The sequence below is a fragment of the Lithobates pipiens genome, unplaced genomic scaffold (genome assembly GCF_037356315.1).
Source record: "Lithobates pipiens isolate NorthernLeopardFrog02 unplaced genomic scaffold, aLitPip1_a1.2 Scaffold_28, whole genome shotgun sequence".
NCBI lineage: Eukaryota > Metazoa > Chordata > Amphibia > Anura > Ranidae > Lithobates > Lithobates pipiens.
In genome coordinates this window covers 226,293,675-226,312,203 of record NW_027507789.1, presented here as the reverse complement: position 1 = coordinate 226,312,203, position 18,529 = coordinate 226,293,675, and the positions used below count along the sequence as shown (strand labels likewise).

Genomic DNA, 18,529 nt, shown 5'->3' with positions numbered 1-18,529 from the left:
CCACGTTTGCGCTGCTGAGGGACAGGGACTGGAGGCTGAGTGGGAAGATCCACCAAACCTGCCCCCCCAGCAGCTTCCGCTAGCCTGGAGGATCTACGTACAGCAGGAATAGGGACCACCACATGGGGGACAGACTTAGGGACCACATTACTAGAGGGAACAGAATCTGAAACAGATGGAACAGACACAGGAGGGACAACAACAGTTTCAGCGGCCTCATCCTCCTTATCCAGCCTCTGCAGCTCAGCCTCCAATCCTGGCAAGTTATGTAATTCCTCCGGGCACTGGCTATAAGGATGACCGAGCTTTTGGCAAAAATTGCACCGAATTTCGGTACAATCTTTAGCCAAATGGTCCAGATCCTGGCATAGTGAACACTTCTTATGGGTGCAGGTAGATGCAAAATGGCCTTTTTTAGCACATTTATTACAGACTTTAGGCTGACCCTGGTAGAATATTGTCAGCTGATCCCTCCCCAGAAAGGCTGAGCAGGGCAGGTGTTGGACTACATTTCCCAGCATCCCCAATTTTAGTGACACTGTCCAGGCCCCTGTCCATATCCCATGTTCATCCAGGACCTTCCGCAGTGGAGTGAGGGCCTCACCATATCGGCGTAGCCATACTATCAAATCAGCCTCTGGTATGGATTCGTAATGCACCAGGATGGTCACCGATTTTATCAGAGGCTGCCTGGAAATCACCTTTGGCACCAAACCACTCCACTGCGGAAGGCCCTGGCACCTCCTATGTCGCTCCCAAAATAAATCTAGACCCTCAGGTTTTACAAAGGACAAATCAAATTCATAACTTCCCACTGGGCAAATCAAAGCAAAAATATCCACAGCTTTAAACCCCATTTCCAAAACCAGCTCAGCCACCCTCCTCCTCACTGGTGGGGTCCCCTCCCCCTCCCACTTCAACTGAACCACATTTCTCCTCCTGTACCCACCAACCATCCCACCACCAAAACTCCCCAAATTGTGACCACCAATATTTACAACATTCCCCCCACCCTCCTTGGTGCGACTCCCCAAAAAAAAACATTTGTGTGTTTTGAGCCTTCTGACATATTTCTAGCAGATATCGATTGTACAGATTTGGTCTGTACAATCGATGAGTCTTTCCTCTGCTGAGCAGAGAGAGAAATGTCATTTTTATTTTGCCCAGCAATATTAACCCCTCCACCACCACCACATTCACTGCCTTATCAATATTATTACTGTCATTATTTCCTGTCACATTCATAGTTCCTGCCGTGTCCAAACTCACTGCTGTCCCCATACACACTTCACCTCCAGGCCGACTCTTCTCCTCCATCAGGACAGGACTATCAGCTGAGCCGAGTGAATGTTGTTCTAATACAGCAACAGGTGAATCACTGCAGGAGACTTCCATGGCTGTCTCCACTTCACATGCTGCACTGTGCTGATCCCCTCCCCCACCTGCATCAATCAGCCCAGGTGAAGGAGAAACAGGCTCTCTAGGACTACAGGTCTCAGCATTATCAGCAAAATCCAGGCGTGGGGTGTATGATGGAGATCCATCCACATTGCTCTGGTGGTCTGATGACACCTCCTGCCAGGGATTTTCCCTCCATGTCTGCAGAAGGTTTCTCCACAGCAGAAACTCCATCAGGCAGCTGTTTGCAGATCTCCCTCCATCTCTGTTCCTCTGACACCATCCACCACAGCCGGGACACCATCCACTATAGCCGGGACACCATCCACCACGGCCGGGACACCATCCACCACGGCCGGGACACCATCCACCACGGCCGGGACACCATCCACCACGGCCGGGACACCATCCACCACGGCCGGGACACCATCCACCACAGCCGGGACACCATCCACCACAGCCGGGACACCATCCACTACAGCAGGTGGGGCAGACATGCTGGAAGGAGGCAGTATTCCCTCCGCTCATCCTCAGGGACCTCCGATGGCTCACCAACAGACCTGTCTGCCCTTATCGGTGACTCCATCTGTTGGATGAACTGCAGGGTGCCATGTTCATTCTCAACCCCCTGGCTGGTTGCCGCTGGTGATTCCCCGGCCTGACATGGGGGGAGAGGTGCAGAGACAGATGATGCCGGGTTGTCTGTTACCTGCTGATCCACAGAACTCAGCGATGTCTGGCTGGAAAATCTTCTCTCATTATTAAATTTTTCTGCAAAAGCTCCGCTTCTGTCTTTCAATTTCTTCAAAAATAAAGATTGTTTCTTTGCCTTCTCCTCCATCTGCTGCAACTCTGGCTTCATGGCCAAACGGTTTTTACTCCAGGCCTGGAAATACTTGGTCTTGAAGTTTTTATGTTCAGCTTTTAAACATTTAAGCTTCTCCTCAGCCCTTCCGATTGCCCGGAAATGGTCAACAATCTTCTGTCTGTAGACATCCACATTCTCAGCAGGGCCTGGACCCACAGACAGATCCTCCACCTCCTCCTCCTCACTAGGCCCCGTATCATCAGGGGAATCCATCCCAGGGCCTCCCCCAGGATCAGGCATTATTCCTGGGCCAAGCTAGCAGGCAAGGCCCAGGCTTGAAAAAAGGTGCGGTTCTCAGAGAGCTCCTTGGGTGTGTCCTCCTCCTCCTTCCCACTGACCACCAATGTAAGGAACATTCTTCTCACTGACCACCAATGTAAGGAACATTCTTCCCACTGATCACCAATGTAAGGAACATTCTTCTCACTGACCACCAATGTAAGGAACATTCTTCCCACTGATCACCAATGTAAGGAACATTCTTCTCACTGATCACCAATGTAAGGAACATTCTTCTCACTGATCACCAATGTAAGGAACATTCTTCTCACTGATCACCAATGTAAGGAACATTCTTCTCACTGATCACCAATGTAAGGAACATTCTTCCCACTGACCACCAATGTAAGGAACATTCTTCTCACTGATCACCAATGTAAGGAACATTCTTCCCACTGATCACCAATGTAAGGAACATTCTTCCCACTGATCACCAATGTAAGGAACATTCTTCTCACTGATCACCAATGTAAGGAACATTCTTCTCACTGATCACCAATGTAAGGAACATTCTTCTCACTGATCACCAATGTAAGGAACATTCTTCCCACTGATCACCAATGTAAGGAACATTCTTCTCACTGATCACCAATGTAAGGAACATTCTTCCCACTGATCACCAATGTAAGGAACATTCTTCTCACTGATCACCAATGTAAGGAACATTCTTCTCACTGATCACCAATGTAAGGAACATTCTTCCCACTGATCACCAATGTAAGGAACATTCTTCTCACTGATCACCAATGTAAGGAACATTCTTCCCACTGATCACCAATGTAAGGAACATTCTTCTCACTGACCACCAATGTAAGGAACATTCTTCCCACTGATCACCAATGTAAGGAACATTCTTCCCACTGACCACCAATGTAAGGAACATTCTTCTCACTGATCACCAATGTAAGGAACATTCTTCCCACTGATCACCAATGTAAGGAACATTCTTCTCACTGATCACCAATGTAAGGAACATTCTTCTCACTGATCACCAATGTAAGGAACATTCTTCTCACTGATCACCAATGTAAGGAACATTCTTCCCACTGATCACCAATGTAAGGAACATTCTTCTCACTGATCACCAATGTAAGGAACATTCTTCCCACTGATCACCAATGTAAGGAACATTCTTCTCACTGATCACCAATGTAAGGAACATTCTTCCCACTGATCACCAATGTAAGGAACATTCTTCCCACTGATCACCAATGTAAGGAACATTCTTCTCACTGATCACCAATGTAAGGAACATTCTTCTCACCGATCACCAATGTAAGGAACATTCTTCTCACTGATCACCAATGTAAGGAACATTCTTCTCACTGATCACCAATGTAAGGAACATTCTTCTCACTGATCACCAATGTAAGGAACATTCTTCTCACTGATCACCAATGTAAGGAACATTCTTCTCACTGATCACCAATGTAAGGGACATTCTTCCCACTGATCACCAATGTAAGGAACATTCTTCTCACTGATCACCAATGTAAGGAACGTTCTTCTCACTGATCACCAATGTAAGGAACATTCTTCCCACTGATCACCAATGTAAGGAACATTCTTCCCACTGATCACCAATGTAAGGAACATTCTTCTCACTGATCACCAATGTAAGGAACATTCTTCCCACTGATCACCAATGTAAGGAACATTCTTCCCACTGATCACCAATGTAAGGAACATTCTTCTCACTGATCACCAATGTAAGGAACATTCTTCTCACTGATCACCAATGTAAGGAACATTCTTCTCACTGATCACCAATGTAAGGGACATTCTTCCCACTGATCACCAATGTAAGGAACGTTCTTCTCACTGATCACCAATGTAAGGAACATTCTTCCCACTGATCACCAATGTAAGGAACATTCTTCCCACTGATCACCAGTGTAAGGAACATTCTTCTCACTGATCACCAATGTAAGGAACATTCTTCCCACTGATCACCAATGTAAGGAACATTCTTCCCACTGATCACCAATGTAAGGAACATTCTTCCCACTGATCACCAATGTAAGGAACATTCTTCCCACTGATCACCAATGTAAGGAACATTCTTCTCACTGATCACCAATGTAAGGAACATTCTTCTCACTGATCACCAATGTAAGGAACATTCTTCCCACTGATCACCAATGGAAGGAACATTCTTCTCACTGACCACCAATGTAAGGAACATTCTTCTCACTGATCACCAATGTAAGGAACATTCTTCCCACTGATCACCAATGTAAGGAACATTCTTCTCACTGATCACCAATGTAAGGAACATTCTTCCCACTGATCACCAATGTAAGGAACATTCTTCTCACCGATCATCAATGTAAGGAACATTCTTCTCACCGATCATCAATGTAAGGAACATTCTTCTCACCGATCACCAATGTAAGGAACATTCTTCTCACCGATCACCAATGTAAGGAACATTCTTCCCACCGATCACCAATGTAAGGAACGTTCTTCTCACCGATCACCAATGTAAGGAACGTTCTTCTCACTGATCACCAATGTAAGGAACGTTCTTCCCACTGATCACCAATGTAAGGAACGTTCTTCTCACTGATCACCAATGTAAGGAACGTTCTTCTCACTGATCACCAATGTAAGGAACGTTCTTCTCACTGATCACCAATGTAAGGAACGTTCTTCCCACTGATCACCAATGTAAGGAACATTCTTCTCACTGATCACCAATGTAAGGAACATTCTTCTCACTGATCACCAATGTAAGGAACATTCTTCTCACTGATCACCAATGTAAGGAACATTCTTCCCACTGATCACCAATGTAAGGAACATTCTTCTCACTGATCACCAATGTAAGGAACATTCTTCTCACTGATCACCAATGTAAGGAACATTCTTCTCACTGATCACCAATGTAAGGAACATTCTTCCCACTGATCACCAATGTAAGGAACATTCTTCTCACTGATCACCAATGTAAGGAACATTCTTCCCACTGATCACCAGTGTAAGGAACATTCTTCTCACTGATCACCAATGTAAGGAACATTCTTCTCACTGATCACCAATGTAAGGAACATTCTTCTCACTGATCACCAGTGTAAGGAACATTCTCCCCACTGGCCATCACACTAATGTATCATGAGTTGAAGATTTCTCATTTTTATCAGGGGTTCCCCGAGACCAGAGAACTATTTAAAGGGTTCCTCTGTGTTGAAAAGGTTGAGAGAGGCTGATTTAGCAGGTTAACTTTGGTAGTGAAAGCCTTGCCCTACACATATTTGGTCAGTTCTTGTATATCTCTTATGAGGGTTACAGTAGAAAGTAAAATCTCTTTCTGTTGGGTGAATTGTTCTCCGTGTTCTCAATGTCAGTGATTGTAGAAGTGACTTTACTTTTTTGAGTATTTTATAGGAGACACATGTTTTCTGTGATGTGTCTTTCAGAGGGTTGATAGGAATGTTAAAATCTCGTCCTATCATTACGCATCCACTTGCAAACCATTTGAATTCATCTGTAATGTGTAGGCAAAATGAGATGTGTGCTTTGGTTGGAAAGTAGACCTCTGCTAGTGTTACTGGCTTGCCGTTTTGTGTTCCTTTGAGAAAAATATATCTTCCTTCTGGGTCAGCAAGTTTTTGTATCATTGTAAAGTTTGTGTTTTTTGTTGAGGAGGATGGAGACTCCTTTAGTTTTGGCGATTGGGCTCATTGCCTGATATGCTTTTGTAAAAAAAAAAATAGTTTGTAAGGCGAGGTATCTGCAAGGTTTTAAAACGAGTTTCTTGTAGGCAGGGCCGTCTTTAATATGGAGTGGACCCGGGGCAAACATTTACTTTGACCTTCCGGAATCCACTAATTAACTGTTTGTGGGCTCAAGAGGCAGCTGCTTCGGGCCCCACAACAATGACTGGGCCCGGGAAATTTTCCTCATTTGCCCTTTGTTAAAGATGGCCCTGCTTGTAGGAAAACTATTTGTGGTCTTGAAATGGATAAGAACTACAATCTAGTTCAAGGTTATCTGCTGCTGTTTCTAATTAAAAAGTATAAATGTGCATGCATATTAGAAGTAAACACTCTCTGAGACACGTTCAGCTCGGTTACTTCTAACTTCTGATTTATTTCTGGTCGGTGTCAATATTTTATACAGAAAGATACGTCATTGCTATGTCAGTCTAATTGGTACATCTCATTGGTTAACCACTAGAGATCCGCCCTATAGCCAAATGACGGCTACAGTGCGGACCTCCTTTGCCGGGACAACGTCTATTGACGTCGTCCCGTGCATGAGCGGCCTGCGCGCTCCGCTCTGTGATCAGGCGAGTCTGAGACTCGCCTGATCATGGATCCGAGCAAGGGGTCGATCCCGACCCCTTACCATGTAATCAGCTGTTAGCCAATGACAGCTGATCATGTGATACAACAGAGCCGGTAATCGGCGGCTATTCCTGTCAGCGCGAGGAGAAAAAAAAAGAGCCGATCACTGGCGGCCGTGATCGGGACATCAGTCCCCATCACGGCCAGCTTACCAGTGCCCACCTGCCCCCCTCAGGAATAAATAAATGCCCCCCGTAAGTGCCAACCACAGTGCCACCCACAATCTGCCTCAACAACGGTGCTGCACCCCAGTGCCACATATCCGTGCCCATCAGTGTCATCTACCAGTGCCCATCAGTCCCATCTATTAGTGGTACCTATCAGTGCCCCTTAGTGCCACCCATCCGTGCCACCTTATCTGTGCCCATCTTTGCTCATCAGTAACGCCTTATCTGTGCCCATCAGTACTATCTTATCTGTGCCTATCGATGCCACCTTATCTGTGCCTATTAGTGCCCACCAGTGCAGCCTATCAGTGCCGCCTCATCAGCGCACTTCAATGAAGGAGAAAAATGACCTGTTTGCAAAATTTTATAACAAACTATTAAACATGATTTTTTTTTATTTTTTTTTTTTATTTTGCATCACTCCCAGCTGTAATTAAATACCACCAAAAGAAAGCTCTATTTGTGGGAAAAAAAATGGTAAAAATTTCATTTGGGTACAGTGTTGTATGACCGCGCAATTGTCATTCAAAGTGCATCAGCGCTGAAAGCTGAAAATTGGTCTGGGCAGGAGGGGGGTTTAAGTGCCCAGTAAGCAAGTGGTTAAAAAACAAGAGAAATGGAGAAACTTGATGCTTGAAATTTGGTTGAAGCTGGTTCTGTTATCTCGAATGCATCCTTCTAACGCGTGGAATGTAGGGGGTAGACGCCATCTTTAATTCCAAACAGAGAGTCAATCTGTATACTACATAATAAGTAAGGAGTTGCATAGAAACATGTATACACATAAGCAAATAGACATTTTCTGATTATCATTATGTACATTAGATTGCTTCACAGTCTTGATTAAAGGGGTTGTAAAGGTAAATGTTTTTTCACCTTAATGCATTCTATGCATTAAGGTGAAAAAACATCTCACACTGCTGGCGCCCCCAGTCCCCCCGTTTTACTTACCTGACCCCTCGAAAATCCCGCGCTCGCCCCCGCCGTCCTCTTCGCCGCTCAGCCTGGCCGCTGATTGGCTGGAGTGGATGGATTGAAAGCAGCGCAGCCATTGGCTCGCGCTGCTGTCAATCACATCCAATGACGCAGCGCGCCGGGGGGCGGGGCCTTGTGATACAGCGAGCGGCTATAGCCGCCGGCTGTATCACGGGAGCGCGCCCGCAGTGCTTCTCACCAATGTGAGGGAGCTCGCATTAACGTGAGAAGCACCTGCGGGAGGAAGCAGAGACAGCCGCCGAGGGACCCCAGAAGAGCAGGTTCGGGGCCACTCTGTGCAAAACGAGCTGCACAGTGGAGGTAAGTATGACATGTTTGTTATTTTAAAAAAATAAAAATTTTTACTTTACAACCCCTTTAAATAAGTTCAGTTAGTATTTTAGATGTTGTTTTTTTTTTCTGGTATATTTAAACCATTGACATTATGTGAGAAAATGGCGGGGTATTTCCCCAGCTTGGAGTATGCCAAAAAAAAATAGGTGGGGGTTGGTATTAAATTCTAACATAAAAATATTAAAAATATACAGTATATATAAGTATTAAAATATAGTTAAAAAAAGCAAACAATATTTTGCAGAGAAACACCAAGCAGTCGCTATGGGATGGTCTGGCGACCACAGAGGTGGTGAAGATGAAATCGCTGGATTTGACAAAGAGGGCGGTTCTGCACATGGGCACTGCCCTGTATGACTTGAGCATGTGCTTCGTCTCGCTGTCCTATCTCATGACGCTGCAGATTACCCGGGAGAGGAGGAAAACCAGAGAGCTGATGAGGATGATGGGACTGAAGGATCTGGCATTTTGGTGAGTGGTGTTGGTCAATCCCAAATGAATATATTCTTGCTAGGGATCATTTTCAGGAGATAAAGAGCTCAACATGGGTGTCCTTAGTATGGGTAGTAATGCAGTGGCCAGTGGCTTACTATAGCACAGCAGGGGTGGGGTGAGGAGTCACAGGTAGTTGACAGGTAAAACGTTCCTTATTGGTTGGCGTTTTCTGGTCTTAGAAGATCTCCAATATGTTGTCATCATCTTGTATTTCAGGTTGTCTTGGGGGTTGCTGTACACTATCAGTGCCATCATCATCGCCACCCTCATGGCTCTGGTTGCCACCACTTTTGTGTTTGTGCAAAGTTCCTTTGGAGTTATTTTTCTTCTTTTCAGCCTTTACGGCATAGCAACAGTAAGTATGGATGATGTGTTATTCCCACATCTACTGTTAGGTCACCTTGAGGCAAGGTGATAGATGCACACCGTAGGGATCAGGAGTGCACCGCAAGGTTGTGGACCCTACGGCTGACTGCTGCAGACAGGAGACAGATCCCACTGAGGTTAGAGTGTAATATTCCCTGGGGCGTGGAGTCTAAGAGAAAGCAGGTGTTCACCAGCGCCTCTAGTGGTGAGGATGGACTTGGCTGCAACTGGCTCTAGGTCGCGACCCCCAGCTCACACCCACAGTAGGCAACAGGAGGCAACAGGAGGATCGGGATAGTCAAGCCAAGGTCGGGGCCACAAGCAGACAGGAATAGTCAGGGACACGGCAATAGGTCAGGATCACATGCAAACAGGGATAGTCAAAGACACGCCAAAGTCGGTAATGGAAAACAACAGAAGAGCACACGGCAGGGAACAGGAAGCTAACACACGATGGTTGATCAGCAGGGTTGGTCTGCAGTGCACAGGTTAATATAGAGTTCTCTGATAGGAGCTAGGGTGGAGCCATGCCAGAGGATGGATTACAAAAGCAGTCAGGTGAGGGTCGGCTGGTCTCTAGAGATGAACACATGGAAACAGGTAAGCAGACAAACTCTATTGCATAACCATGACATCTACATTCAAGGTGTAAACCAAATCACTAAATCTTCATAGAAGCTTTAACATCTTGATGTCTTTTCAAAAGCCATTTGAAAATCCTGCCGAGAAGGTATAACTTCCTGTTATAGGGGGACAACATTCTATCTTAGTTTCCAAGTTGTGTTCCTTTGTTGTCACAAGGGCTTCCAAGGGAGGCTACGAGTGGCAATTTCAACACACATTTAAAGGCATGGTCAAGTGTTGTCACCATCAGGAAATTTTGCCCTGAGAAATGGCACGCCGCCATCGCTGGAGCACATGTAGGCGGGAAGTGACTGCAAAGCAGTTGTAGTAGTCACCCAGGTCTGCGAAGCAACAAAGGATGAAATAGGGATTTTAGAACTGACAGTTGCTTATGATACACAATGTACAGAGTGAAGTCCATGTCATCCTGTTAGCCCTTGTACACACGGTCGGACATTCCGACGGAAAATGTCCGATCGGACCGTGTTATCGGATAATCCGACCGTGTGTGGGCTCCATCGGACTGTTTCCGTCGGAATATCCGACCGACAAAGTTTTAGAGCTGGGCTATAAAATTTTCCGACAACGTGGTCCGATGGGACTTTGTCCGATCGTTTGTAGAGAATTCCGATCGGACAAAGTGCCACGCATGCTCAGATCAAATTCCTAGACCAAAGATATTGGCTACTAGCCTGAACGTAGTCCCATCGTAACGAAATAACGTCACCACGTTCTGAACGATCTGATTTTCCGACAACTTTGTCCAGCTTTGTGTATGCATCACAAGTTTGGGACTTTGGGAAGTTATGGATTTTGTTGTTGGAATGTCCGACCCGTGTGTACAAGGGCTTAGAGTTTACCTCACAAGGGTTTCATAAGGGATCATTACCACACAAGGGACCTTTTTTGTCCAGTTTTATGGAGGCGGTTTTCCTGTTTAGCTCCTTTTGATGAACATCACCTCCCTGATAAATATTTTACCTCCCCACCCCCAGGTCTGCTTTAACTGCATGCTGAGCGCCCTCTTCAGGAAGCACCGCCTGACAGCGATTCTGGGCTTTTTCATCACCCTCTTCTTAGCTGCGCTGGGCCTCCTCCCACTGATGAACGTCATGCCCAAATCTCTGGAAGTCTTTCTGAGCATTTTCCACCCCTTCTCCTTCGCCGTCGGGATCTTGGAGGTAACCATTTATTTTTGGGAGCTGTATTTGGAGCTTACACAGGGCTTAGGAACATCTCCCAGACCCCCTACATGTACCAGTCACCAAAGTACCAGTGCAGTCATGTGACAGGAAGGGGAGTAAGTAATATGCTCATCTATGCCTGGTAGTCTTCTTCACTTGGCAGCTGAATTGAACAGTGGAGGAGTGAAGGAACCATTCTTTGGGGGGGGGGGGGGGGGGGTGTATTTATGTTAATCTGTTGTCCTGCCTTGCATGAACAAAGCACCGGTTTGGTTTAAATACACTTCAGAAAACACCTGTGATGCTTTGCATGGACTTTCATAGAGATGCGCTCATTAATTATGGCTTCTGCGTTTTTAGAGCATGCACATGGAAAACGACCTTCAAGGGACCTTCTTCTCAGACATCGGCGGTGACTCCTCCCACATACTCTTCAGCGCCATCTACCTATCTCTAGACTCGGTGCTTTATATCATCCTCACTCTTTATTTTGATAAGATTATTCCAGGTGATGACAAACTGCTGCTACTTATTCTCATCATTTTAATGGTGGATCAAGCTGTTCCAACAACAAAATGTTTCAGGTGGAGCCACAAGAATGACAAATTTAAGAGGCAGCTTGTGCCTTGACTTGCCTTGGTCACTGTGATGTCATTCTAATGATGTCAAATGATATGCACACAGGTCTAAAAGCCTCTGCAAACAAACTCTATAGCTGTTTTTATTTTGTGACCATGGCCTTGATCAGACTTGTCTTCTTTTGATGCCAGATAAACACGGAGTAAGACACGAGCCGCTGTTCTTCCTGAAACCTTCATTCTGGTCTAAACAGAAGAAGATGACCCCCGTACCGCTAGGAGAAGGACAACGTGTAGAGGAGGACTTGGGGCCCTATGTAGAAAAAGTTCCCATTGAGTTACTAGGAAAAGAAGCGATCAGGTACTACAGTCTCCATTTCTGTCCATTGTAGAAGACACACACGGTAGGCACCTTAGATTAAGGAAAGTTGAAAAGGAATCTGGGAGTACGAGCTAACAGCTAAGCAGCACTCAAAGTCAAGAGGCAAATGCAAAAGCAAATTAAGGGCTTGTGTCACATAACTGTTTCTCCGTTCATGAAAGCCAATGGGAAGGCCAAAGCAGCTTGAAGCAATGTGATAACAGCTTAAAAGCAGGTCAAATGCAGGTCAGAGGGAGGTCAACTGTAGGTCCAATGAACCGTGAATGATATCTCAAAATGATGTCAAATATAAGCAAGCAGCTTTTTCCCATTGAGACAAGTCCAAGGCCTGTTAACACAGGCCCTAAATATTTTATTTAACAATGATCCAGGATGATGTCCCATTACTGTGGTAGTCAGAATGCTTCTCTTACAGTGGTGGTCAGAATGCTTCTCTTACAGTGGTCAGAATGCTTCCCTTACAGTGGTGGTCAGAAGGTTCCGTTACAGAGGTGGTCATAATGTCCACCTTACAGTGGTGTTGAGAATGTCCTCCTTAAAGTGGAGGTCAGAATGCCTCCCTTACAGTGGTGGTCAGAATGCTATGCTTACAATGTCAGAATGCCCACCACCTTGGTATATAGATTGCCCCCCTTTACAGTGGAGGTCCCAATTCTCCCATTACAATGATGGATTTAATTCCCCCTTACACTGGTGGTCAGAATGCCCCCATTACAAACAGCTAAAAGATCTTTGGTGCCATGATACTGGCTCTGCAGAATACTGTTGGCTCTGGAACTATGCTGGCACCATGAGTTGGGAGGTCAACCAGCCACAGCTCAAGGAACCCCTAGAACCCTCTGGAGGAACCCTGGTTGAGAATGGTTGATGTAAATTATGTATATTCTGGAACTATGCAGGCACCATGAGTTGGGAGGTCAACCAGGACCTGAATTTTCCAGATTGGATATTCTGGAATGATGCAGGCACCATGAGTTGAGAGGTCAACCTGCCACAGCTCAGGGAACCCCTAGAACCCTCTGGAGGAACCCTGGTTAAGAATGTTTGATGTAAATTATGTATATTCTGGAACTATGCAGGCACCATGAGTTGGGAGGTCAACCAGGACCTGAATTTTCCAGATTGGATATTCTGGAATGATGCAGACGCCATGAGTTGGGAGGTCAACCAGCCACAGCTTAGGGAACCCCTAGAACCCTCTAGAGGAACCCTGGTTAAGGATGTAAATCAGGGATATGCAATTAGCGGACCTCCAGATGTTGCAGAACTACAAGTCCCATGAGGCATTGCAAGACTCTGACAGCCACAAGCATGACACCCAGAGGCAGAGGCATGATGGGACTTGTAGTTTTGCAACAGCTGGAGGTCCGCTAATTGCATATCCCTGATGTAAATTATGGATATTGGTATCAGGTCACAGAACATGTCATAAGTACGTTTTATGTCATTTCCTCTAAATCATCATCATCTTGTCCCTCCATACAGGATAAGTAATGTCAAGAAAATGTACAGTGGCAAAGACGTGAAGATAGAGGCGCTACAAGGTGATCCAATTATTAAAATATTCTCTTGTCTGTAATACTTTCTGTAGAATGGAAACAAATGAGGATCTTTGTTCCACAATTCTGGAAAGAAAATACACTGGTCAAAAAAATGAAAGGAACACTTGAAAAACACATCAGATCTCAATGGGGAAAAATATAATGATGGATATTTATACTGGTATGGACTGGGTAATGTGTTAGGAATGAAAGGATGCCACATTGTTTGATGGAAATAAAAATGATCAACCTACAGAGGGTGGAACTCAAAGACATCCCGAAAACCAAAGTGAAAAAATTATGCAGCAGTCTCGTCCATTTTGCTGAAATTTCATTGCAGCAATTTAAAATAGTCCTCAGTGGTTTGCATGGCCCCCACATGTGTCTATGCATGCCTGATAATGTTGGGACATGCTCCTTAATGAGACGATGGTGGTGTCCTGGGGTATATCTCCCAGATCTGGACCAGGGCTACACTGAGCTCCTGAACAGACTGAGGTGCAACCTGGTGGCATCAGATGTCCCAGAGGTGTTCTATTGGATTTAGGTCAGGCAAGCATGGGGGCCATTCAATGGTATCAATTCCTTCATACTCCAGGAACTGGCTTCATACTCTCGCCACATGAGGCAGGGCATTGTCCTGCACCAGGAGGAACCCATCCGATACCTAATGGCCGTCAGGGTGCTATTGTGTAGCCTGTAGAGGTCTGTGCCTCCCTCCATGGATATGCCTCACCAATCCATCACTGATCCACCACCAAACCGGTCATGCTGAGCGATTTTACAGGCAGCATAATGTTCTCCACGGCTTCTCAAGACCCTTTCACGTCTGTCACGTACTCAGGGTGAACCTCTCCTCTGTGAAAAGCACAGGGTGCCAGTGGTGGACCTGCCAATTCTGTTGCTTAATGGCAAATGCCAATCGAGCTCCACAGTGCTGGGGAGTGAGCACAGGGCCCACTAGAGGATGTCGGGCCCTCAGGCCACCCTCATTAAGTTTGTTTCTGATTGTTTGGTCAGAGACATTCACACCAGTGGCCTGCTGGAGGTCATTTTCTAGAGGTCTGGCAGTGCTCACCCTGGTCCCCCTTGCACAAGGGAGCAGATGCCGGTCCTGCTGATGGGTTAAGGACCTGCTACGGCTCACCTAGAGTAACTACCTGTCTCCTGGAATCTCCTCCATGCTCTTGAGACTGTGTCGGGAGACACAGCAAACCTTCTGGCAATGGTACGTATTGATTTGTCATCCTAGAGGAGTTGGACTGCCTGTGCAACCTCCATATCAGTGTTTCTCAACTCCAGTCCTCAAGGCCCCCCAACGGGTCCTGTTTTCAGGCTTCCCATTATATTGCACAGGTGATTTGATAAGTTTCACTGCCTTAGTAATTACCACAGCCATTTCATCTGAGGGAAATCCTGAAAACATGACCTCTTGGGGAGCCTTAAAGAGGAAGTAAACCCTGATGGGTGTTACTTCCTCTTTGATTAGCTGCAAAGGTAAAGCATAATGGACTACTATACATCGCATCGCATCGCATAGTAGTCCATTATGTGTCACTTACCTGACACAGGAGCCAGCGAAGTCACCGCTGTCCCCTGTAGTCTGGAGCATCCATCTTGGTGGGTCTTACTGCCCCGCCGCTGTCATTTGACGAAGCTGCGATGACGTCACATGCGCACGGGAGCCACCACTTGCGGCATATCGCTGTTGACAGCGGTGCGCTCAATGCACCGTAGACAGCGGTGCCTGTTTTTTCGGCAAATATCTCCTAAACCGTGTAGGTTTAGGAGATATTTCTTGGGCCTACAGGTAAGCCTTAATCTAGGCTTACCTGTATGTCAAAGTTGGTTGTAAGGGTTTACAACCACTTTAAGGACTGGAGTTGAGAAACACTGCTCTATAGGGTCCAGGTATCACCTCATGTTACCAGTGGTGACACCGATACTAGTTAAAAACAATCAGAAAAGATGAAGATGAGTAGGTTAAAAAAATGTCAGTGGCCTCCTTCTGTAAAACCATTCCTGTTTTGGAGGTCATCTCGTTGTTGCCCATCTAGTGCACCTGTTAATTTCATTAACAACAAAGCAGCTGAAACTGATTAACCCCATCTGCTACTTACCTGACCAGATCAATATCCCAGGAGATTAATTGACTAGATGCTATACTCTGATTAAAATGTGTTCCTTTGATTTTGTTTGAAAGAAACAAGGGGGAGGGGGGGGGCACCTCTCTAAGTGTAGTATTTAAGCAGTATCATTTATTGCACACTTACGAGATATAAGTGGGAGTCATGCTCGTCATAAGCAGGGGTGGACTGACCATTGGGCCACTCGGGCACTGCCCAAGGGCCCCATGCCACTAGGGGGCCCCATCAGGGTTGCCAGCCTCAGGGACAATATGTAAAAATGTGTGTTTTTTCTTTTACATCTGTCTCTGAAATGTCCCTTACCGACATCCTGAGATTATAGCTGCCCCACCTCTCCAGTACCTTCTCAGCCAATAGAAACATGTCTGTGTATACTGTGTGTGTTTGTTTGTGTCTACTGTGTGGCCCCATAATCTCTGATTTCCTGGGGGCCCCATAATCTCCTATTGCCAAGGAGCCCCATGAGTTGTCAGCAGTGGCGTAACTAGAACCTTCAGGGCCCCGATGCAAGAAACCATGAAGGGCCCCCCTGAACCCCAGCCAGGGCCCTTCCCTCCGAGTCCGGCTGTGGAACTCCAGGGCGTGGTCACAGGTATGACCTTTGTGAGCCCTGTAGTTCCACCACTGGTATCAGTAGTTTTTTTTTTATTATTTTTTTTTTTCTCTGGCCGTGGAGAACAGACATCGGACTGAGCGGCAATGCATGGAGAGGGGTACTCTGAGTAGCCGGGTAGTCACCCTACACCTCCAGCCACCCGTGTGCATGGTGCACTGGTACCCCTAGCTGCCTATGCTGCTGCCGGCCATATGTAGAGGTGGCTGCATGGGCCCCCTGCAGCACAGGGCCCAGTTGCAGTCGCTACTGCTGCACCCCCTATAGTTACGCCCCTGGTTGTCAGTCCGCTCCTGGTCATAAGTATGTAGTCCTGGCAGTTCCACTGCGTCCCACGGGCTTCGTACATATAGTTAAACATTCAGTAGATTAATATATGTTGTTGACCCCACACAATGTACTCAAATAGTTGGCTAGTGCAGGTCCCGGGCTCCAGATGGAGGCGGATACAGGGGAGGCCGCTGCCCCCCTGGCTCTCTTTAGCAGTACTTCTGCTCTTTATTCTGGTCACACAGACCACGGGATTCCTCAATGTGGATGGCTTTACTTTAGCGCCCACAGCTCCGCTCTGGCCTTAGTCCTCAGGCCGTTTTCTGCCTCTTGCAGTCACACGTGTTCTGGCTGCCTCCTGAAGACCTCCTGTCTCTCTTGGTGTGGAGCAGTCTCCAACTGGGAGCCATGAGGTCTTCCCACCCCCTCATTATAAGGGCTGAGCCCACACCCTGCTGGTCATCTACAAAATCTGGACACAGGGTCGGAGATCCCGTCCCACCCAAGACACTGTGGAATCTCCAAACTACCGAGCCCCATGACGGAATACCAAAACCTGGAGAAAGCTGCCACATAGTCCACATCTATGCTCTGCAGTCTTGCACCAAGCAAATGTGAACACCCCGTGTCCCACCAAACGACTCTATGAGACTCGGCTGATCACAGATCGGAGTAAGGGGTCGATCCCGACCCGTTACCACGTGATCCGCTGCCAGCCAATGACAGCTGGTCATGTGATGTAAAAAGAGCCGGTTAAATGGCTATTTTTGGTAGCGTGAGGAGAAGAAAAAAAAAGTCAATCACCGGCGGCTGTGAGAGCGACATCGGTCCTGATTGTGGAGAGCCTCTGCAGAGGCTTCAGTGCCCACCAGCGCCACTTATCAGTGGCCACAGTGTCACCTATCAGTGCCCACAGTGCCCACCTATAAATCACCAATTAGTGCGTCATCACCAGTGTTGCCTATCAATACCACCTACCAGTGCCCATCAGTGACATCTATCAGTGCCCATCAGTGTCGCCTTATCTGTGCCCATAAATTAGGAAATTTGAATATTCCAAATTTCCTAAATGTGAAAATTCTAAAATTTGGAAATGTGAAAATCCAAGAATAAGGATGGAAATCTGAATATTCAAAAACCCGAAAATCTGAAATAATAACTAACTAATAATAAATATTGAATTATAGGTATTGGAATTTCCTTTAAAATTTGTCTGATAGCGAACGTAATGAGAGCGAATTTATCCGAAGTTAAGAATTATCTCAAATAACGAAAAGCCCATCAGCGAATATCAATGAAGGAGAAAAATTTCCCGTTTTGCAAAATTTTATAACAAAATATAAAACGTGATTTATTTTTTTATTTTTTCAAAAATTTCTTTGTCTTTTTTTTGTTGTTTTGTTTAGCAAAAAATAAAAACCCTCAGCGATGATTAAATACGAATGATATAAATGTCATATGGGTACGGGGTGTTGCACGACTGCGCAATTGTCATTCTTAAGGCCCGTACACACGATCTGACTTTTTGACAACAAACATGCAAATTAGCTGTTTTGGAGCAACATCCGACCGTGTGTACGCACCATCGGACAAACTTTTTCTGTTTTCATCGGACTTTTGTTGGCTGTGCGAACGGACAAACTTTCTGGCAACAAAAGTCCGATGGAGCAAAGTCCGATCGTGTGTACGCAAAACCATCGGACTTTTGTACAAGGTACAAACACGCCATGCTCAGAACCAATGCAAAAGATCAGACTACAATACAGAAGTTGACCAAAGGTGGCGCTGGAGTCATTGAATGCCCTCTTTTGAAGTGTCATCAGTACGTTGTGACGTCACTATGTTCGTGTTTGTTGTCAAAAAGTCCGATCGTGTGTATGCAATACAAACTTGTGGACTACGCCCTTTGTACAAAAGTCCACGGGAAAGTTTGTACAAA

At 46.0% G+C, this 18,529-nt stretch overlaps 2 protein-coding genes across 4 annotated transcripts in view; one reads left to right on the top strand and one right to left on the bottom strand.

The window, feature by feature from the left end:
• Nucleotides 1-18,529, bottom strand: part of LOC143936205 (ABC-type organic anion transporter ABCA8-like) — a 394,203-nt gene that overhangs the window by 173,401 nt on the left and 202,273 nt on the right. The window lies entirely within an intron of this gene.
• Nucleotides 1-18,529, top strand: part of LOC143936211 (ABC-type organic anion transporter ABCA8-like) — a 98,852-nt gene that overhangs the window by 18,160 nt on the left and 62,163 nt on the right. The window contains exons 6-11 of the mRNA XM_077460625.1: nucleotides 8,635-8,861; nucleotides 9,102-9,240; nucleotides 10,871-11,056; nucleotides 11,420-11,567; nucleotides 11,830-11,998; nucleotides 13,505-13,563. Coding sequence (XP_077316751.1) covers nucleotides 8,635-8,861; nucleotides 9,102-9,240; nucleotides 10,871-11,056; nucleotides 11,420-11,567; nucleotides 11,830-11,998; nucleotides 13,505-13,563 — 928 coding nt within the window. The remainder of the gene's footprint in view (nucleotides 1-8,634; nucleotides 8,862-9,101; nucleotides 9,241-10,870; nucleotides 11,057-11,419; nucleotides 11,568-11,829; nucleotides 11,999-13,504; nucleotides 13,564-18,529) is intronic.